General features: G+C 34.5%; 1 protein-coding gene across 2 annotated transcripts in view; it reads left to right on the top strand.

Moving 5' to 3' along the window:
• Nucleotides 1–16168, top strand: part of DIRC2 (disrupted in renal carcinoma 2) — a 71564-nt gene extending 55396 nt beyond the window's left edge. Inside the window, exons 8-9 of one of the 2 annotated variants that reach the window (XM_011369598.2) lie at nt 8421–8603; nt 15252–16168. In XM_011369598.2, the coding sequence (XP_011367900.1) occupies nt 8421–8603; nt 15252–15367 (299 nt within the window). In that variant the 3' untranslated portion in view covers nt 15368–16168. Of the gene's footprint in view, nt 1–6322; nt 7489–8420; nt 8604–15251 lie in introns of those variants that run through there. The other variant, XM_023520628.1, reaches the window with a different exon arrangement.
• Nucleotides 16169–23379: the final 7211 nt, after the last annotated feature.

Here is a 23379-nt window from a genome sequence, read left to right as displayed (position 1 = left end):
AGTTGTACAACATTCTGGTGGAACAGTTATAGTTTACAACTCTTCTCATTCGTGGCATTGCACTCGGATTTTTTTTGTGATACTGTATGTCAAGCATGCATCTGTTAGATTTTACAAGAACATTGTCATGAGTACCTAATGAACAGATTTCTTTCCCTTAAGTGTAGAATATTCATTATAAGAGAGTACATTCATTAAATTTTAAGCATTTTCTACTTAACATAAAATTAGCAGTTTTGTCTCTGGATGGAGGCACTGGGAATAAATTTAATTTTTTACCTCCTTTTTTGTCTGGGATTTGTATAATGAACATGTTTAATTTTATAATCAGAAAAAACGTATATATTTGAAAACAATACATCTTTTAAATCTTAAAAGAAAAGTGATGTAATTGACCCTGGTCAAGACCGTTTTTTCAGTCTGTCCTTAAAAACCATTACGCTGGATAGAAAGAAAAGCAGAATTCTAAATTAAATCAAGGCCAGAATCAAAAGGTTGAGTTTGATGTGGCCATCTTAAAAACTACTTAATTATACATTCTATTGTTGTTTTCAATTGCAAGTCAGTTTTTGAATGTCACTTAGATACTCCTGAAAGATTCATTTTTAATATTTTACGTATTTATATTTTATAAATATACTAGGTTGAGGACTAGATTTGTTCACATTTCTTCTCTTAATTATAATATATTTTTTTCTCCTTCCTGATATCACTTAAATAGTTACTTGAGTATATGTTTCGTCTCCCCTACCAGTCTGAAAATCGGGAGCATGGACTTGTGCCTTATAAATTCTGACCTAAATTCCTACCCCAGTACCTATCACAACCCCTGAGTAACTAATGAATGAGTAAATGAATGAATGAAATATACATTATTTCCATTTTGAACCTCAGTATATATGACTTATTGCCAATAATAGCAATTATGGCCAGTCTTTGTTATTCAGCATTAGCTGTAGGATGGCAAAAGGGCACATTTTAATGGAACAGTGGAGAATTTGAATAAATCTGTCACAGATACTCTTACTGTCTTTATAAAAATGTGACCTAATTCCTTTTAAGTAAAAGGAACTTACTACAAAATCTAATTATAGACAGATCTAGACCTTTAGGCTGGTATTTAAAGTCAGTAACTGCAAATTCGTTCCTTTTTTTTTTTTTTTTTTTACCAGTCATTCTTTTTTAATCAGGAAAGTATCTAGTTATTCTCATTTCTAGCAAACTTAGTATTTCTATTACTGCTTTTCATATATCAGAAGACTCTACATGAAAAGTGTTTGAAAATATATGCATTAATTATAACCATTGACATGATAAAAAGCTAATTTTGTTCAATCCATGTGTTATAAGTGCTACTACTGCTAAAACCTTCTATTGCAATCTTTCTGAAGTCCACTGATCTTGATATTATTGTTGCCATCTCTACAGAAGAAAACTGGGTCATTCCATTCTTTGTAAAACCACGCTGTTTGATATATGTACTTACATACATCTTCTTGGAGGCTGTCAGCAGTATGCTTTTGTTCCCTTAGAGAAACTCCATACTTAAAATTGTATTTTAAGCTCCTTAATTGAAGTATCTACAGTAGGACAAATAAATAAACTTGTGACTAGATAATATGAGCTTCAAAATCTTGAAGCTTATGCTGTGAATAAAATTATGAAAATACATTATTCACCTTATTCGAGAACTAGATGTCTAGCCCTGTTAGCCACAACTCATACAGTCATTTTTCACAAAACAGATGAATACGTTGAAATGGCTTTTTGAAAAATGTTAGCACTTTGGTGATGAGTTTGCTGAAACAATATAATTTGAGTGTTTAACAGAAGTTGCCTTGGGAGAGGTTCTTCATCTAATTCAAGTTACTAGGATGCCATGATGGTGAGGGTAATTAGCTAGATATAAACTCCTCGAGAGCAATAGCTGACTACAAACTGACTTCAAGTGATATTTGAAGAAAGTATATTGAAAGGCCTGTGAGAGTAATCATTTTAATATATTTTAATATTTCCTCTTAATGTATAATCCTCTTCATGTATTTTACATTTATTAAAATAATTATGTCCCATTTTGATAGCATACAAAGAAATAAAAACATACGCTTGCCCAAAAATGGGGGCTAAATGAGGAAATTGAGAAAAGAATGATGAACATGATTAAAGAAATACATATTATTAAGGAAATTAGGGATTTTAAGTGTTAAGGAAAGGCTAGGAGTAACTTAATTATTTTAAATTCCATGAACTAAAAGTTACTGTTACTTGTGTTCATGACTGTCTGATCAAGAATGAAAAAATAGAACAAATTACAAGCAGAGAATAGATTTGTGAAAAACCTTAAATGTAAGAGTCATGAAATGCTCAAAGGCCTATTGAGGAAGATCATACTGTTTATCAGTGTGATTTTTCAAGAAGATATGTCTTCACGCAGAATCTGTGTTTCTTGAAGGTAGAGGGCTTGACGAGGTGATCAGTCAGTGTTCCATGATTTAATAGTACACTACCTGCTTCAGAACCATAAGTAATTCTTTAGGAGCTTGAAAGTTACTGATAAACCTATACCTATGCTATCTAATTTCACAACCAGTCTCCACTCCGGGCCCACAATTAAAAAGGATTATTAGTTGTGCTTCATTTCTGAAAGATAATTACTTTGCCTTCCAGCTTTTAGAGACTCTAAACATAACTGCCAACCTTTATAGGACTAAGCTATGCCAGCAAAGAGGCTAAACAAGGGACACCACAGATTAATAACACAAAGAAAGAAAATCATCATCATTAGTGAATATTGCAGCACAATATGCCCCCATCCTCTTTTGGAACCGCAGTTTCATGCACTGCATATTTTAATTAGTGGTAGATCATGAAGCCACAGCAGTCATTTTTAGAAAGAAAATGTGAGACTGAGAAGAGAGGCACAGCTCAGTGATATAGAAATGTATATCGGTGTATGTGTGTACAAATGTATGTATTCTGTCTATTATTCGGCATGCCCAAAACCCATGAAAAAACCGCGTAGGTAACATTGCGAATATTTACTCTTTCTCTTCATGCGTGTCTCTTTATTTCCAAAGGGAGTATTTTCACTTGCACTGTCAAGTTTAGATTGTAAGAAATATTTTTAATAAAGGTCTAAATTCCCTGTTAACTTTTTTAACGTTATCATAAAATAAAAATTCAGTCAGTCTGCACAAGAATAAAAGTTTATCCAATAAAATGTATTGTTATAAACCTACTTTTAGGGAAATTTCTGACTTTGATCTTTAAAATAATTCATAATAAAAATTTATTGTTCTTTTATAATCCTTATTTATAACACTTCTTAATAAAACTGTAAACAAATTCTTTATTATTCTTATCTACCTAGAAGCACCTGTAAGATTTTTGTTTTTAACATCCTAGTTAAGCTCTCCTGTCTACATGTATTCAAATTTGTTTTGATCTCCTTAAATGAACTTTGGTTATCATCTGATATAACTTATTCAATAAATGCATCTCTTCCATTACAATCCAGACATATGTACATCTGACTGCAACTTGAATACCTCCCAGAAAAGGAAACACATTACCAGTCCATTGTTAGTCAGCTCTGGATTTGGGGAAATTCTTTCTCCTATTGAGATAACTGATTTGGAACAACACAGCTTCCACAGAGCAAATCAGCTCCACTAATGGCACTCAAAACATTTGAAGATATTTGTCATGTCTAGCCTTGGCCTTCAAACATCCCCGAGTTCTTACAACCTTTTCTCATTGGACATGGATTCCACACCTCTGACCAGCATAGTTGCTGTCTTCTAAGCCTACCGTAGCTTGTCATTGTCCTTCTCAGACTGTTACTAGAATTTAGCACACTTTTCCTGCTTCACTCAGCACCCGGTATTGTGAGGCCCTTGTTTCTAGTGCTTAGACGTAGCTTCTTCTAGGAAAATGGTGTATAATTATCTTCTTATCACTGTGCATATAAATGGCTGCTGAGCAAATAGTTATCTATCATGTTCCTTTAGATTAGGAGAGATTTGAGGATAGAATATGTCTTATTCTAGCAAAGCAGCTTACATATAATAGACTCCTGATAAATGGTTTTGAAAAGACTTAAGCTAAAGTTTTCCCTTTTATACATCTAAGCATTAATTTTTTGGACCCATTTTATATTTATCATGATTAAAGTTCATCTCTTTCTTCGTAACCTTTTGGTGCTTTATTTTTTATTTTGTCATCTGTCTTATGTGCAGTCACTTCCAGCTTTGTGCTGAATACAAATTTGGGAAGCATGCCTGTTATGTCAATACCACTGAATAAAAGAAATTAATTTTTTTTCCAGTCTGACACAGTGGCTTCATAGAAAATATGCTAGATTCTGTAGGCCTTAATTATATTATTAATACTGCTGACTCATATTTCTAAATAAGTTGTTTTGACTTGCAGAACTTTGGTCAGTTAATCTGTAAAATTCCTTACCTATCTCAAAGAGTTGGTAGGATGATCAAATATGATAATATATTTGAAAGCATTTTCAAAAAATGTTTTTAAAATTAAATCCAAGATTAGAAATTGTTATTGTTATTGATGATATCTTGAGACTCTCATTAAATATTGAGTGGAAATAGTTTCTATTCTTACCTGAAATCTTGTGATTTGTTTTATAACTGCTAATCATCAAGGTTTGAACATTCTGGTTAATAAAAATGTATTCATACATAGTTTTATTTCCCAAAAGTTTAGTAATTTGGTTTATTATGGGCTGTAGGGATTTGGGGAGCGGTATTTTCAGGGTTATGATCCAATTCATGTTCTTGAAACACATCCATTATAATTGTATTTTGTGCTACACAGGACTGTGTGTTTTTTGCAATTTAAATTATGGGCCTGTGAATTTTATTAGCTTCTTTGGAGGAACTGTACATCAGCATTGTGTTTGTTCTGCTAAATTACCTCGACTTTTTAATTGAAAGGCAGTTTGTTATAATTTTAGTATCAGTACTCTAGAAAGTCATGGAAATATTTAATGATCATGTAGTTTGAACCCTCTCTGACAAGCAGGAAATTATCTTGTCTGCCTGACTTTTAATAGATGACATTCACCCACTGGATCTGCCAAACCAGTGTATAAAGACACTGTATCAGACTCTAAACTGAAAACTCAAATGGAAGTCAAATCCAGACTCTTAATAATCAGTTTCTACTTTATGCACGCCCCAGAACACTGGGGAGGAATATATTACATCAGTCCTCACACAACTACCTTTCCCCAGTTCTGAATGTGAAGATCTTAATTTAACCCTTTCTCGTGTAAATTATTTTGATTCTTTAGTTTCTGCAATAAAAACTGATTTCAGCTCATCCATCCAGTGTAAAACAACTTCTTGGTCATCATTTTTATAGTAATACAAGAAGCAAACATCAAGAGTAAGAGAATTAAATGAAAATAATCACTTTTTGATTACTGGTCTCAAGTTATATCATTCATCACAGCCTATTTATCCTATGTCTAATAGGAATTCTAATAAATGAAGTGGAGATGTTTATGTCAAAGATCCTGCACTAGGCCTGGTTATGTGGCTCCCCTGGTTATGTGTAGACATCAGGTCTATGGGTCAACTCATCCCATGATAACCATTTCTGAGTCAGTCAGAGCTGGTTAGTCAGAGCTAACAAACTTGCATGAATCAACTACCAATTCATTATTTCATTACCAACAAAATTCTCTCTTTTTTTGTTGTTAAATAGTTAAGATATCTACATAATAAAAAAGTCAAATTCAAATAGTAAATGAAAGGTATACAATGAGAAATGACTACCCTCCTGTGGCCCCCAATTTCCCTCTCTAGAGGCAACCCTGAATGTCAGTTTCTTGGGTATTTTTGCCCAAAGAATTCTATATATTTACAAATGTGTGTGTATCTTTTTAAAAAATATGGCATACTTTTCTACATCTTTTTTACTTACATATCTTAGATGTCATTAATATCAGCACATACAGAGCTACTTCATTTTTGATGGTTATATAATATGACTTTGTTTCGATGTTTGATAAAGTTTTACACAACCAACCCCCTATTGGTGGACATTTAGCTTGTTTTTAATCTTTTCATACTACAAACTATTGCATTTTGTGTTTTTTATATAATTGTACCTGCACAGCTATAGGATAAATTCCTAGAACTGGAATTTCTGGGTCAAACGATAAGTGCATTATTTATTTTGATAGACATTTTCAGACTACCACCAGAATTTGAATTTTAGTTCCATCAACAGTGTTTAATCACAATAGAAATTTCATCTTTCCAATGACAAAGGTTTTCTGTTCCTTCCCTAGAATTTAGATACCGAGGAAACCAAAATCAGAAGATTGGTACTGAGCATGAAATGAAGCCATGGGATTTGCATGGCCATGTGGGGGTTTTCAGACAGGGCCCCTGCTTCCCCCTGCCGCCTTCTCTCTCTATATCATGCTTGATAAAAATCAATAAAATCAAATCTGTCTTTTCAAGACTTCGTTAGTCCCCTTTCAGTATGTCCTCATCATTATCATTCTTTTATAATTTGCAATTATTTTATTATATGCAAATTATGATTCTTTTTCAGGTATTACACTTTGATTTGCCTGATTACAAATTACATGTGAGAAATATGTGTTGAAGGATTATTTCCAAACATAGATCCTAAAAAAGGGTAATTCCATCACTGGTTTGTGAATTCTTGCTTAGAAGTAGCACTTTCTGGTCCTTAAGAGTTTGCTTTTCCCTGTCATTTATTTCAGTGTTGTCTTGTTTTTAATTCCTGGGCTCATCTGTGTTTGGGTCAGTAGCCATCTCTGCTCTGATTGCCAACTGACCAATAAATTATTATAAAGTGTTTTGTAGGTAGAATATTCTATGAAAGCTACCGGATATATTCCATCCCTTCATTTCCTAATGGACCACTAATGAGTCATGTGTTAAACAGACGTGTTGATTGATTTACATGATCTACATGTAGCAAAAATACAGTGAGCATCAGGTGTTGGATTTTGTTCTGTTTTTAAAAATCTCTTGAAAATTACTTCATGTTTTAAATGGTATTTATTATAAGTATCAGATGCTTTCCATTTAATTCTGTAGATAATTCGGTCACTGGTTCAGCCAGCAATATGTTCTTTATTCACTGTCATCCTCATGTTCTCTATTTTAATATGCGTCTTCTATTCAAAGAAAGAGTAATCACCAGCTATTTATGTTATTAGAATGTACTAAATATTTTTTAATCCTGAAAGACCAGTATAATTAGAAGAGAAAGTAAGAATAGAGGTAAATTGAAGGAATCCTATTAGAAAACAGTGGATGCTATTTGTTTGCCCCTTCAGCAATGTCATGGACTTTTGATTATTGTAATCAATTATGATAAATTCTGTGAATAATACATAACAGGTTTAGGGTAACTCCCTCATTTCCTGCATTTCCTGTACAGAAAATGTTTTCTTAATAAATGTTTTTATTAAAAATATTTTCCTGGTAACCTTAAGCTTAGAATAAATTTTACTCATTATCATTAGGGTATGATATACTTATCAGTCTATATAGGAGGCATGTTTTAGATTTCTAAGTGAGATATTGTTTTTTCCTCATTGGTTCTGTTTTCACCTTTAAATTAAAATTAATGAAAGTTTGTATGCAGACAGTAAAATTATTTGGAGTTGGGTGCATTTCTCTAAACATTCTTCTAAGAAGAATGTCCTTATTCAAAAATTTTACTATAGAGTATAGCTAAATAGGCTTTTTATTGGCTAATCTGGGATCCTAACCACTATTAATTATGTATTTCTGGGTGAAAATTTTTTCTGTGTTCCAAAAAGTTACAAATTTTTAAAAAACTTGATACAAAACACATTCCAAAATTGAGAACTAATTTTATTTTAAGTGTTCCTCCAGAAATTACATACTGAATAATTTTTATTTTGTGCTTGAGGGCTATTACTAACCAGTCTCTTTAAATATGTAATATTCAGTAACATTTAATGTTTCTTACATTTATTCTTAGAATTTAAGTTCTCTTTAAAATTATAAAATAAGTCTAGATTTCTAATTAAGTTGCTATATTTTATCTATCCTTCTATTTGCCAGGAGTGCGACTAAGGGGGAAGAATCCTTTTAATTATATTATTATGGTAAAATTGTTTCTGTGCTTTGGAATAATCCACCAAAAAGATAAAGCACATAAACTGGTAATCATCCAGCAACAAAATCTTTTCCTCTCTACTCCACAAACCTGAACAAAGAGCTGACAGATGTATGCTGCTTTGTCAAACTTTATCAACTGCCATTGAAAAAAGATGAAATTGCAGAGTTGATATTTATAAAAGAGAAGACCCAGAAGATCTATCTGATATGACTCACTGCTGCTACTGAAAAACTAAAATGTTTGTGTTTTTATTTTAGTGACATTGTATGCCTCCTGTATTCTCCTGGGAGTGTTCTTGAATAGCAGTATACCTATATTTTTTGAGCTTTTTGTGGAAACTGTCTACCCAGTTCCAGAAGGGATTACTTGTGGAGTTGTCACTTTTTTAAGTAATATGTTCATGGGAGTACTTTTATTTTTTCTCACATTTTATCACACAGGTAAGAAATCTGACTTTTTGTTTACTACCTAAATGTGTTATGAGAGAGGTTTGTGGCACTGCTATACAGGGAATTTATATGGAGAATTCTCAAGCAAAGTACTTTATTTAAGCTTTCACATGCCAATAAATGAAAATATCTTCAGTTATTTCTTTTTTTGAAATGCCTCATCTAATGCACCCTCATCCCCTAGAATTTCTGATTTAATAAACTCGGACTGGAGCCTAGCATTTATTTATTTGTTTTTTAGAGCTCCCCAGGTGATTCTAATATGCAGATTTTCATTGAGAACCGCTAGCATATTGATTTTTCAAAAAATACTTAAAATCTACTTTCTTAACTATGGTATAGATTAATGTTAAAGCTTTGGGAATGCATGAGAAGTCACCTAAAAAGTGTATAGAGTGTATAGAACAACACTGTCCAATGGAACTTTTTAGGATAATGGAAATATTCTTTATCTGTCCAATACAGTAGCTACTGGCCACTTGAAGCTAGTGCAGCTAACAAACTGGGTTTTTTATTTTATTTCATTTTAATTAATTTAAGTTTACATTTAAATAGCTACATGTGGTCAGTGCAGCTATAGAGTGAAAGGAAGGTTGAAGTTAGAACCCAGGGGTACACTTTGAAGAAGAGAGAAATCTTTTACAAAAGAAAGGATGGGGTCTTAAACCCAAGTGGAAGAGTTCGCCATGGACAAAAGGAGATAGGAGAGAAGGCGGAGTCAGCGGACATAGAGGCAGAGATACCTTTGCTGGGCAGTTTTTTTTTTTAATTTTTTTTAAATTTTTTTTAGTGGCATTTTTTTTTTTTCCTTTCTTTTTATTTTTTTTTTTTTTTTACATTTAATTTTTTAATTCTTTTTTTCACTCTCCCCTCTGGTAACCACTAGTCCATTGTCTGGCCAGTTCTTGATGGCACCACTTTTTTATTTAGAAGCCAGTTCATCTATTAAGAGCTGGTGGAAAGAAAATGGAGAAAGAGCTTAAGGAGAGAATGGAACTTTAAAATAACCTTTGAAGGGGTGAGAAGAGACACTGTAGGGACAGCTGGGAGATTGCTGGGCATGTGGAAGGCAAGCCTGTCTGGTGTTGGAGTCCATGGGTTTACAGTGGCTCCATTTTGCACAGTTGTTTGATTTTCTCTGATAGCCTCTCTTCTGTGATACAAATTCTGTCTTACTATTTCAGAAAATTTGGGCATAATCATCTAGGATTTTTTTGCATGTTAAAATAAGAATTTATACTTGTGATTCTTGAATATAAAGTTTCTATTAATTTCTGCTAGGTTTATATCCCATTTTGTGCCCTCATCATAAATAGTCTAATATTATTACCTTTGTTTCCTCTGGTTACTGTTCTCCTAACTGCACATCAAAGTCCAGTAAATTTGGATAACATGGAAGAATCTGATTTATATGATTCAAATGTAAGAAATGCTCTAAAATGTAATGCTCCAAGAGGCCTGATTGTTTATAGGAAATTTTCTGACAGTAACCTCCTTGGCTGGGAAATAAATATTTAAAACTTTTAACCTTGATGTAACAGAATCTGCCCTGAATTTTGGACAACTTTTGGCATAGCACTGTCATCTAACAGCAAAAAGCATCCAAATGATATATTTATTTCTTAATATAATTAACAACAAACCAGATTATTTCTATCAATCAGTAATATGGATAAAGTACGTGTTAGCTTTGCTAAACTTGATATGTTTGGCTTATCATATGAAAGACAGTGATATTAGTGATATTAAATGAAGTCAGACCACTCTTTACTGTCCTTTCATCAGGGAAAATGCCATCAGCAGGTGTTGGACTAAGGTCTTTGCTTCTAGTGACTTTTTTTAGCAGAATCACCCAACAATCATTATATATGAGCCTTAATCCACTTCAGTTATGTCACAGTTGCAGTTTAGTGCCTCTCTTTTGCTTGGTAAAGTATTAGAGATGGCTGTGTTGCCCCTTCAGGCGATAGAAACAATTTTCTAGCTCATAGGCACAGGTTTGCTAAGTGATTCTTGCAGCTTAGTAGAGTGTGGTTTTTCCTGTCTGCTGGAAATAGTTTTGTCCTCCCAATATTTAAAGACAGTAGATGACAGATAATGTTATCCCCAATGAACCTCTTGCATGTGGTCTCTAGAATATCACACGTATTTACTGATCAGTTTAGAGCCCAGTGCAGTCCTGACCATTTCACTGTCCTAGATCCAGTGGCAGCTTTCAGTTTGTTCAAAAGAGCCTGGCGTCTGGCATGAATTAACCGGAACTGACAGCAGTCAGTGCTCACTTCTCATTTTGCAGATGTAGAGTAACTAGATACAAGCAGATATTTTTGTTTCTTTGACATAGGTGGCAGAAGAAACACTTAGCACCATTTCTGATACTTCCTGTCTCACTGAGTATAATCAAGGATTTATGTAGCTGAGGGAAAAAAGCTTCCCTCTTTTTGGTTGGTTTCTGATCACATGTTCTTATACGTATCTGTATAGATGTTAAAGGTTTCTGCCCAAACTCCATGAATATTGTGAAAAATGAAACTTTAAATAATAATTCATTTTAATTTAACAAAGTGATTTTCAGGAAAAAAACTCAACACATTTTGACATTTTAGAGAGTTAATGAGAAGTTATATGGGAAAGAGCCTACCCCAGGGCATAACTGGCACTCACCAAATGTTTAATTTGTTTTCTTCTTGATAATTAGCTGGTTGGTATTAAGAATTTAAATATCTAGGTTTATATTTTAAAGAAATACTTTTATATGTTTATTTGTGAGTGTGTCTAATGAATACACACAAACATACCTTGCATCTCTCTAAGGCTAAGATTACTAGAACTATGAAAACGGTGTTGCGTTTCTTTCACATATGATGTTGCCCCAAAGTCCTACAGCCAAAGACCACATGTCTCATATCTGAGGTACGATGGTACCTAAATTGCAAATCGGAAAATTCTGTAAAATTATTTCCTAAAAATAACCTTTAGTTCCACAGCCTAGTACCCTACACATTTTTTTATGATAAATTGGATTCCCTTCCATTAGAGCCAGTGTTCAAATGTCATAATTTAGTCATTTTAAAACTTGAAAAACTCAGAGGATAAGTTATACGTCATAATTCAACTATTACTTACATGATTGGAAGGCCTGATTTTTAATCATTATTAAGGGTTGTGGTTTTTTTAGGTCACTTCTCAAAGAAATACTAACCTTCCTGTCTAGAGTTTTTATTTCTCCACAATGTGCTATCTAGTAGGTGATTGTATCAGAGACACTTTTTCAGGGCTGTACAGACTAACCTCAAAATAACGACATTAGATTGGCTTGCCTAGCAAGAAAGGCTCTAGTGGTGATTTGCTTGCAGATTATGGCCATCACCATCGTTGATAGTGAATGTCACACAGGCCTCTGTACCAATGCCACTGGCTTTTTTGGAGCCCTGGGTCCCAAGTCCTGTTTTGATTCTGCTTTAGGTACTTGGGACAGTATCAGAAATTTCTTAGATTTCTGACTTGAGTTTTTCATGGTCACTTTCAAAAGAAATTATTACTTGCTCCCTAATATAAGCATATTTATAAAACTGAATTGCTTCCTACGTTTGCTTTGAGAATCTCAGTGAGTTATTTCAGACAGCAGAGTGGTTTTACTCAAATAACTTCACATATGAAACCAATTTGGGAATGCTGATATATTTTTATATGCTTTGCAATATATTCTAATGTTCTATTTTATAGTTTGTAACTTACTTTGAAGTTTGTATTATCTGGGGTTTTTTGTTTCTCTAGAAGGTTTGCAGCAGGTTTTGGCTAAAATCATTAGTTTTTTTACCTCAGTCCTTTCATTTTGAAGTAGCTAACCATGGATTTGAGGCAACATTGTGGCTCAAGAAATTGAGATGCCTGGCTGAGGTGGGTGGCATTGACTAGTAGTTACCAGAACAAGTTTAACAGATGTAGACTACTGAGAAGTAATTTTACCTGTGAAATCATGTCAGCTGGCTCCCTTTGAGTGAAAATGGAAACATTTGTTAAATCATAATAATTCTGGTTAAAGCACCAAAGAAATTAGAAGTTTAGTTCTGGTGGGGTGGTATCTGGAACCAGACAAATACTTAAAGGTGATAGAAACTGAAAGCATGGCATCATCAAGGGAAAAGTATAAAAGTGCTTCTGGAAGAAAAGGGAAGAGGATAAGCACAATACTAATTAGTTCAGTCCCAGCAGAGCATCACTATTTGGTGTGGAGCCCACTTCACAGAGTAAAATATAGCACCTGTCTAAAGCTGTAAATTGGCATAGAGCATACTCAAGCTATAGTAGATATAATAAATGATAGATAATCATCAGAAATATAGAGGCAAATTGTGGAAGCTTAATGTATGGATTTACATTTACTCTAGCTGAAGACAAAGGGAAGGAATGTTAGAAAACTCACTTTAAAAGATTTAAATGCTAAGAATGAGAAAATTTCAATGGATCAGGACCCCGTTGGTTCAGTTACGTCATAAGACACTGGGCTCAGAGAGGACAGCAGTTTACTTTGCTACTGCTAAGTCTAATGAAACTGTTATACAAGCCATTTCCTGCTTATTAGAGCACCTAAGCTGTGGCTGATGTGAATGGTCTTCAGTGGAAAGATGTAGAGGTTCCATCTCTGACCTTTTGCTTTCTGAACAGGCAAAAAATTTCAAAGATCTCTTGTAGTTGACTGAGCCAAGTGAACTTACTGAAAGATGGATTTGACTTTTCAGAAAGAGGCATAATAGTAAAAATGAACCAACAAACCATGACACTAGAGAGCAATTTGGAGGCATTTTTAAAGATTTCATCTGTACCGAAGTAGAAGGAATAATTTTACAACTGTGATAAAAATAATAGGTCTGCTTTGGCAATAGTTGCTTCATGTATGTTATTATAGCCCCCCATAAAATACAGTCTCTAAAATTTAGAAAATGTCATTGTAGACCACTTTGTCAAGTACTCTACTTTCTTTAAAGCTTTTGCTTAAAATTTGACCTTAAAGTCAACATACGCACTACAAAAAGTATGCTGTTGTCATTGTTTTTGCTTCTTTTTCCCTTATTTTTTTTACTGCTTCCTTTTGCCTGTCAAAATTATCATCAGAAATCCAGAAAGCTATATGGTTAATATAAAAGCAGAAAACACCTGGCGTGTCATTCAGGGAATATCAGAATAACAACAAGATCCCAGAGGTTACAGCCTTTCTTGGTGTTCGGATTATATTCAATCCAAGTAAAGCACAGAAAACAGCTTTGCATGAAAATGCCATTGAAATATATGTCTTTGTTACATGCCATGTAATAGCATGTCTGACTTTTAAAATGTGGAAATTGAGAGGTGGAGAGGTGGCTTTTGTGAGCATGTTACAGAAAAGAGGTATTTCAGCACCTTTTCTTACCTGTGGTTTTTGAATTTCCATTCCTGAGCATAAATTGCTCTTTTAGCCATATGAGTTATGGATTAAACTAAAGCAGTAGTGTGGAAATCTTCAGGATTATTTTTGAAGATTAAGGCAGTATTAGCATTCTATAGAAGTACAGAGGGAAAGTATAAACCTATAGGAGTGCCCAAAGAAAAAGAAAATGTACCAGAGAACTTGTTTACTTCTTTTTTTTTTAATTGAAACTGATAAATGATTAAACTAGAGAAATTATCCCCCATCTTAACCACCACCAGCACCACCAACTTCTTTATGCGAAGAAACTGCTCACTTCTGCACTCAAAGCCCCAGGATTGACTGGCGAGGGGGGCTGGGATAGAGGGAAGCTGAACAGATGCATGTCTCAAGGTCACTGGAGCTGAAAGGAGCAGCCACAGTTGGCCAATGGGTATTAGTAAGAGGCTCAGAATTGGCCTGTTGGAGGGTCATGAATTCATGAGCAAGCCTTTTTTTTTTTTTTTTTAAAGAAGAAGCATGTTCTTAATTCCATTAAATTAGATCACAACAAAATTGCCTATTTAAATGATTCTTATAGGTTTTCTGGTAATTGGTATCATATATAACTATTATGCTAGTAGGAAAAAAAGACTTAGAAAGAAATAAACTAAAATATTCAAAGTAGTTTTTCTGAGAGTAGAATTAAGATTAATTTTCTGTTTTACTTTATTTTTTAATATATTTTTCATCTGGTCTACAAAGATTACTATTTGATGTTTTTGCTGAGAATTAGATGTCTTTATCCAAGAAAAAGTATATAAAAATGCTATCTCCAAATTCAGGTGATTTTCTTATTTGTCTTTCTAATCCATCAGGTATTTCTAAACAAGGACAAGAGTGATGGTGATAGAGGGCACTTAAAAAATAATTAACAAACTAACATTTAAAGGTGATTGATTTTTTTCTTTGAAGTAATAGATTTTTTTTTGCCACCAAAGTCAAGGTGGATTAAATTGATGAATAGTTATTAACAATATTGATTTAAAATATTCCACATGAAAGCCCTGTAATATATTACATGCATCACTTAGACTCCAGATTGTCACTGTTTATTGAAAGCCAGTTTTCAGGCCTTCCAGGGTGCATTGATTGTAAGTGCTTTTGAATTCAGAGCAGATTGCTTTCGGCATACAGGTGGTGTTCTGCTGGTGACACATGAATGCTTACGAATGCATGTTTTTGTCTTACAGAGTTGTCTTGGTTCAACTGGTGCCTTCCCGGGTCGTGTTTGCTCAGTCTCCTCCTCATTCTGTGCTTCAGGGAATCCTATGACAGACTCTATCTTGATGTGGTTGTCTCAGTTTAATAGCACAGACTTGAAGGAGTTTAAAAAGAGACTGGAAATCAATACTGCATACTGCGCATTTGCTCGGAATTGCATATCTAACAGGAAAAAAAAGAGGAGAAGAGAAAAACTTCACTCAGAGGTTTTGTTAGGTTATAGATGATCGCATTAATTGAATTACTGTTAGGTAATAATAATGTGGGACTTGAGTGGTAATAGGGTATTTAAAAACTCTATAAATGGCATACCTGTGCCCGATTCTGGGGTTGGAAGTGTGACGTCTTATACACAAAGCACTACCTAAATAATACCCTCTATGTTTTGCGTCAGTGCTAAACTACTGATTGGTTAATTGTAATTATGAAAAGAAATAAAGGGTGTCTATCACATGAAGATAATTCCTTCACATATTGAAATAGGAAGAAATGCCACTAACTTCTAAAGAAATTTAAACCCTATATCCGATTTTATTATAAAATAGCCAAGAGGTATATCGATGATAGAAGTTAGCAACATGTACACTACATTTTTTGTAATAAAGCCATTTCTTATATGACTCCTTATTTTTAATTAGGTCAGAAACCTTTGGCTATCTTTATTATGGTGGTCAAGTGCTCCCCAGTGACTTTAGAGCACATACTTTGTGTCTCAATCTTAACTTATCCTTGTTTCTGTGAAATACAGTTTCATCTACTTGGCTCTTAAATAATTATATTAAAGGTGACTAAATGTTTAATGTGGTCACATTAAATATTGTATGAAAAATGTAATTCCGTTCTGATTTAGCACTTTGTTAAAAATGAAATGACAAATCACATAGAACATTCTGTGTCTTCAGTAAATATATGTGTATACATACATAGTGACATATATGTGTGTGTGTGTATATATATGTATATATACATATACATATATATAGCGACATGGGATGTAAATCCAGCACCAGCTATTATTTACTAGGGCTACATTTTATTAAATGACCTTTGTTTGAGAATAACAATTTATAACATTGAAACTTTCAGATCTGTTGAATGATTTCTAATCACATTCTTGGATTTTGATTCTGGTTATAAAATGTTCAATTCTGTATGGAGTCAATATATTTGAGAGGGCAGTATTTTGCCAGTACCGGTTTTCTTTCTATGGATGATAGCTTTGTAAAAAATAACAGTTAAAACTCATCGGACAGCTCTCAGACATGTATTTCGCTGTGACATAAAATATGCTCTGGTGGGATTATGACATTACCACTAGTCACATTTACATAATTCCTGTCACACGGAAAAACCATTTTCCCCAAAAGTCAAGAATAATACTTTGCTTTCATTACTCTCAGCTTTCTGCGACCCCCTCTCCTTTTTTCCTCACTTGAAATTGTGTCTTTGTTGTCAGCTATACACACACACACACACACACACACACACACACACACGCACGCACACACACACACACACACACACTTTGTCTTTTTTGACAGAGTACAAGTCAGCTCCTTTTCTATTAGCTAAGGTGGTGAAGTCTGGTTAAGGGGAGCTAATCAGCACTTAATTCTCTTCATCTTTACATGGGTGCATACACCATCACACATACTCACGTGGTCCCAAATACCCTTCATTGCCCCCTTAATAAGTTCAGGGCTATTCATTAACTCACCTTGATCCTAGAGGAAGATTCTATTACTGCTGAGCCTTCTAAGATTATAAATTGTGCAATTTGGAAAGTAAGAAAACCTTCGAATTTAACATGTCTTCAGTCACCTTTAAATCATCTTCCTTTTATAACCACTCTGCTGACTTAGAACCAAAAGAAGTAAGGAAGTTGCTAGCAAGAAGAAAACCTATGAAAGCTAGGCTTAGTTCCAATTAACTCTGTCATTCTTCTTAAATAAAAATAAAATGAAAGGGAAGCAGAATTCTTAAAGATGAAAGGGCTGGGGACAGCCCTTTCAATTTAGAAAGAAGATAGAAAGCAGAGGGAAGAATTAGGAAGTATTTGGTTTTAATCAGAACTATTGTGTTTGAGTGCATTACTTATAAAATTCTGTTGTAATAAAGCTATTGATATAGAGCATTTTAGTTATGGTTAATTCTAGTTTTAACACAAAGTAAAGAATAACACTAAAAATATTACCTAAATAACTAATTCGTTCAGAAACATCCCTAGTAGGTAGTGATTAAAAATTCTTACATGTACCAGACACCAACCAATGATTTTAGCATACCTAAGATAAGATGAGTCCCTCTCTCATTTAGATCCACTTACCCACCAGTTCTAATCACATATTGCAGCTATTTTAAGTGATCAAAATTTCATATACCAAACCTGATAGAAAGAGAACCAAAAGGTTTCAGGGTGGGGGAGGATTATACACTTTATTTACCTGAATATTTCATATCGTATCTTTTATTTCTAGCATGCATCCAAATAGACCAGCTGCTGTCTTTGCACCTTCTAAACAAACAGTATAGAGTCCTAATGAAATTTTGTAACGTAAAGAAATCTTAACCTTCCACTAATCCAAGCCCTCATTTTAGAATTTATAGAAACAGTGCCAGAGAGGTAAAGGATCATGCCAAAGGTCACAAGCCTAGTTAGTGACAAAAGTAGAACTAACTAAAACCCACATCTTCTCGCTCCCAAAACTGTGTTTTTTTCCTACCTCCCAGAATCGCCACTTAATTTGAACATTGTGTGGTGTTCATGAATATTTTTACATGTTCAAAAACAATGGGGCTGAAGAATAACTGCCATTATTTTGTGTGGAAAGTACAGGGATTAAATTGAGGTGATTGGTTTTTAAGTAAAGTTGTTCTACTTTCTTCATCACTATCCTGTTGGTGCTCTAATATCTCTGAGTCTTAGCTCAAAGTGACATGATATAAAAAAGATTCTAATGAATAATTCAGTCCTCATACACCAAGTCAACAGCATTATTAATTGGTAAGGACATGTTATAGTCTAAGCTCCCTGTGGCTTATCAATGAATACTTTACACCTATGGAGAGAAGCATTTTTTAATATGGTCCATGGTGGAGGAATAGGAACAAGACAATTACATACACGGATACATTTCACTGGAGGTTGGAGCTAATAAAAGGGACTCAAGTACAATTTTGTATATTTAAGCATAAATAGCCTAAGGGCCAAATTTTATCATACATCACATATTCATATTTAATTATTGAGAATATTTACAACGTGTTTTTTTATGAAGCCCTTCTAATGGAGGATTCAAGATAGGTTTTAAATTGAAAAGCTTAAATTCCCATCTATCTTTTAATTAGGTTTTTACTGTTATTTTTACTAACATCTAGGCATTCATCTTGCTGTTTGCATAAGTACAAGCTTCATTTTAAACTCAGGATTAAATACAAATGCATAGTAAATTTACTTTAAATTAATGTTTTAAAAAATCACATTAATTCTACATTTGTCCCTGAAATAATGAGTACAGGAATTACTATGATTATACCATGTTATAAAGCAAATGCAAAAGCTGCAATATGAAGAAAAGTGCTATATTAAAAAAGAAATATCTAGAAAAACTGAGAAAATTTTATCAGACCTATTTTATAATCATAGGAAAACTAGAATTTCACTCTAATTTGGAATTATATAGAAAGGGACAAGATAAAATTTATTTCCATACTATTAAACAGTTTACTAGTCTGTTAGGAAATATTAGCAATATTTTGGGATTGGGGGCAATTGGATCATCCTAGAAGAACAAAATTTGATAAACAGGGAGATTTTGGTGTTTTCTTACTGAGTACTTTGTGCATCATTAACTATAACTGTGAGTTATAGTTAACTCAATAAAGGTGAGTTGTCTGCTTAGTAAGCAGACATCATCTTGGCAATCCTGAGCACTCATTTCCTTTCATGTGTTCTCCTGGCTCAGTTGGAACTTGAAAGTTAGGAGATGAACTAATACCAAGGCCCTTGAAAGTGTCATCTCTGGCCGGGGAATGAGAATAATAGAGGCTTCAGGCAGAGAGTACAGGGAAAATTTCTTTTCCCCTGAAGCACACTTGTTTTCATAAACAATTTAAGTTTGTTCTGGTCAGGACTGAAACAACATCAGCCCCTCGTTTACTTAACAGTTTTCTAAGGCTCTCACTTGTCCTTGTTGCCTGGTAAGTCAGCTTTCTGAAACCTTGCATGAATCTGACATCAGCTCCAACCCCGAGACTCTCCTAGTCCCCACTTCCTTGAACTGACTTCCTGACACAGGCTTCTTCACCCTCTCAACCTCTCCCGAAGCACTGAGGCTGAAAACCCAGTCTCATTCCTGAACAGTAGTAATGCCATATGCCTAGGCCTCCCTCTCCTGACCAGGACACTAACATGATCAGAAAATAAGTAAATCTAGATACTCCAGAAAGATGTAACAGTTCTTCTCACAGCCAAGTTTTATATAAATTTGAGTATTACAAAGTTTCTATAACAAGTTTCTATAGTTGTTATTTGTTGCATTTTAGAATATGGACTGATTAAATTGCCTTATGTTATCTTTCTGTTGTGCCTTGGAACCTGGTAGGCCTCAAACAATAGCTTTCCATCTCAGCCCACACTGAAAAAGAGAGCAAAAAGTTATTCTACCATGGCTGCTCTGCTCATTTAACAGAGAGAATTAAATTTTTTTAAAACTGCTAAAAAAATGAAAGTACAGAATTCATTTCAGTAACTTTGTAAAGTGATTTTTAAACACGCACACACATCCAACCATTTTAGCTCTAAACGTGTTGGACTTGGTACATTACATAGCTCCCAAGGGCTTGCCAGGTCAACCACACATCACGGCACTCTCGGTGTGCCCTCCAGGCTCTTCTGGTTTAAAGGGAGGCTTCTGCAGTCTCGACCAAAATGGCCAGGATGACTTGGAGACATTTTTAATTTGCCTTAATGTTAGGAAATGATAGTTCTTTAAGAAACTACAATTTAATTTAGGCTTTCTCTAATCCAGATTGGCTTTCTTTCCATGTACCCAGGAGGATCATAGGATCAAAGAGATGATCTAATTCAACCACCTCATTTTACAAATAAGTAGACAGAGACCCTTTTAGGTTAAATGACATAGCTAGGATTTAGCAAGTGATCCAACTCTGGACCAGCATTCTTTCCATAAATAACCAATGTATTAGCCAGAAATTAATTATTTTAAGTAAATTTTCTTTCATTTCTTTTAAATTTTTGAAAATTAAACAAAGAAATACATGAATGTATACCCATCATAAAATACCCAGTACAGAAGTATAAAGTGTAGTCTACCTCCATACGGACATGTGCTGGCTAATTCATTCTTTCCAGAGGTAATCCCTGTATATCCTTTCAGATAATGTTCTATGCATTTACATATATATATATATATATACACACACACACACAAAAACTTAGAGGAGATTAGAGAACTGTTTCTTATACCACGTTGGCATTAATTTTTGGAGCAGAAGCAAGAGTTTTTGAGATCCTTATTTCTCTCCCCGACGAGTCTATATCAAATGTAGCAATGGTTAATAGAGATATTTCACAGACCTGGTTATGTACTATCAAGCTCTATCATATTCTAAAGTTAAAGGTGAATTCCAACATGCAATATTCTGTTTTTCACTTTGGAAATATAATTTCTATTTTTATGGCACCAACTACGGCTTCTGTACTGTGAGAGAAGAGAATGAATGATCCATCCCCCAAAATCCAAATAGATTTTCTTGACAGGGCTTCCTTGGCTCTTCAGGTCTCAGCGGAGGCACACAATATAGCAGAAAGCAGAAAGTTGAAAACAAGCACTGATGTGATTCCATTTTTAAAAAATAATAGCTAATGAAGATTCTGGTGATAATCCTTACTATTTTCCTGGCTAACTTTCTTAGCTATCCTATCTTTCAAGCTGCCAGTAAAACTGATGAACTGCAGAAGGACAAGAACTTAGCTTCGTCTGGTCACTTCTTCCTGTCCTGCCCTCCTTACTATTCAGCTTTCCCTTTCTGGTTGTATCTTCTTACTTATTTCTGACGATGCTTGGAAGCAAGTTGTGTGAAACCTAAGTTTTCTGAGTTGCCAGCATCCAATTGGAAAGCTGGCCAGGCAGTTTCTTCATGAACTAGCCAAGAGAAGGCACAGAGAGAGCACCCTGGCCTAGAAGCCCCAGTGTCCCAGCTGAGTGTCTTCAGCTGTTTGACCTTGGGCAAGTCTCGTTTATCCACATCTCGGAAGTAAGGAAGTGAACAAAGATGTTCCCTAAGGTCTTTTCCAGCTCAGAAATTCAGCTCCGCTCTTATTTAAGTATTAGAAAATAACCAAAGTGCATGCAAATCTATAAAACTACAGAGCCTCCTAGCACTTCACATTAATGTCAGTGCAGTAGCCCTCCTACCATGCATTCCAATACGTGAACACGTGGACTATTCCATTGCACTTACATTCATCAAGAAGAAATAGTTTTTTCATTGTCTGTGATAGGAGATAAGCTACAGGTGCTGTTCACTTCCCCGAAGGACTTTATATATGAAATGGAAGGTTTATTAAATTTACCATATGCAATAAGAGAAAATCTGCCATCTGATGTTGAGATAGCATTCTGAAAGCTAAGTACTGCATTTGCTCCCCAGAATCGGGCCAAACCAGGAACCCATTCTTTGGTTTGGTTTAATTCATCATGAGTCTGCACCTGCAGAAATCAAATTGTCAGATCAGATAGTAAAGCTGATCCTCGAACTTTATCTCCAAATTAATGGCACCAAAGAATTGTAAGTTGCTTTGCAAGGACATCTTCCCTACATGGCCAAATTCTGCCAGCAGAACTGTACAGATATTTTACAGAGAGCAGAGGTCAAGCATGTCAAGGTCTGATCTATACACGGGTGTTAATAAACAAGGCTTTATTGAGACTCTAATTAGGGCAAAAAAAACCTGTCACAAAAATCAAAAAAAGACGAGCCTGAAAGTCAGGAGTCTTGGGTCTCTGTCTCTGTCTCCAAGGCTGCTGCCGAGCAGCTTTGGGGCCTTGGGCAAGTCACTTGTTCTCTCTGGATTTTGCTTCCTCACCTCTTAAATAGGAGTAGGACAGTCAAAGTAGATGTTCCTTTTTGCTGAGAACATCCTATTATTGATCACACAGCAGAAAGAAGAAAACAACATGAGGCATTACCTTTCCATCAGTACTTCCAGTTATACATTATCTTTTCAAACAAATGAGTAACTTGTACAAGGCCTTGTTAGTTGATGTGTTAGTTATATGTTATAGGTGCCAAGTAGTTATGGGAACTCTCAGACTGTCATCAAATCCATTTATTCCTTTGTTCATTCATCCTTTTATTCATTCTGTATACTGAGTAATTAATTATATGTGTGCAATATGTGCCTGTGAGAGAATCAAAATCAAAAGATGTTTCTACCCTTCAGATTTTAAAAAACAAATACTCCCCTGAACTAACAAAAGTAACAATGACAGTTTCCCAAATACCTAGTTATGCATAGCAGGAACCCGAATGTTTTTCTTATACCATCATTAACTATAACTGATTTTAAGGAAAGGATGTTGTGTTCCATTGACATTTCCATCATAAACAGAGAATGTATCTCGAGAGCATAGAATCAATTTTGAAGAATCCTAAATCCTACCGTCATTCCTTGGCTGAGGAATGGGTTCCTATTCCTTTGGAAAGGTGGAGATACTGTTGGCTCCTCCAACTTCCTCTGAAGACAAAATTTTAACAAATGCATATGCACTAAGATACACATAAGGCCTTGTGAGTCACCTTTCTAAAAGAAATTTTAATTTTAACAAAGAACAAAGGCTAGATATCAAAAGGAAGGATTCTTAATGATAGAACTTGGGGTATCAGCCAGCCAGATAGAGAAGGGCTACTTGGCAGGGGCTGGAAACATTCTGGAAGCTCTTCAGAATGTGAGTCAGCCTAAGCCACACCGGATGCATCCCCAGTGAAGTCCTGGCCTCCCTAAGCCTTTGCGGAAACCCAAGGAATGCTAAAAGGACAGGTTTTAGTCCTAAAGATGATTTTATTTACTAC

The sequence above is a fragment of the Pteropus vampyrus genome, unplaced genomic scaffold, assembly GCF_000151845.1.
Source record: "Pteropus vampyrus isolate Shadow unplaced genomic scaffold, Pvam_2.0 Scaffold1, whole genome shotgun sequence".
Taxonomy (NCBI): Eukaryota; Metazoa; Chordata; class Mammalia; order Chiroptera; family Pteropodidae; genus Pteropus; species Pteropus vampyrus.
This window is presented reverse-complemented; position numbering and strand designations above follow the sequence as displayed.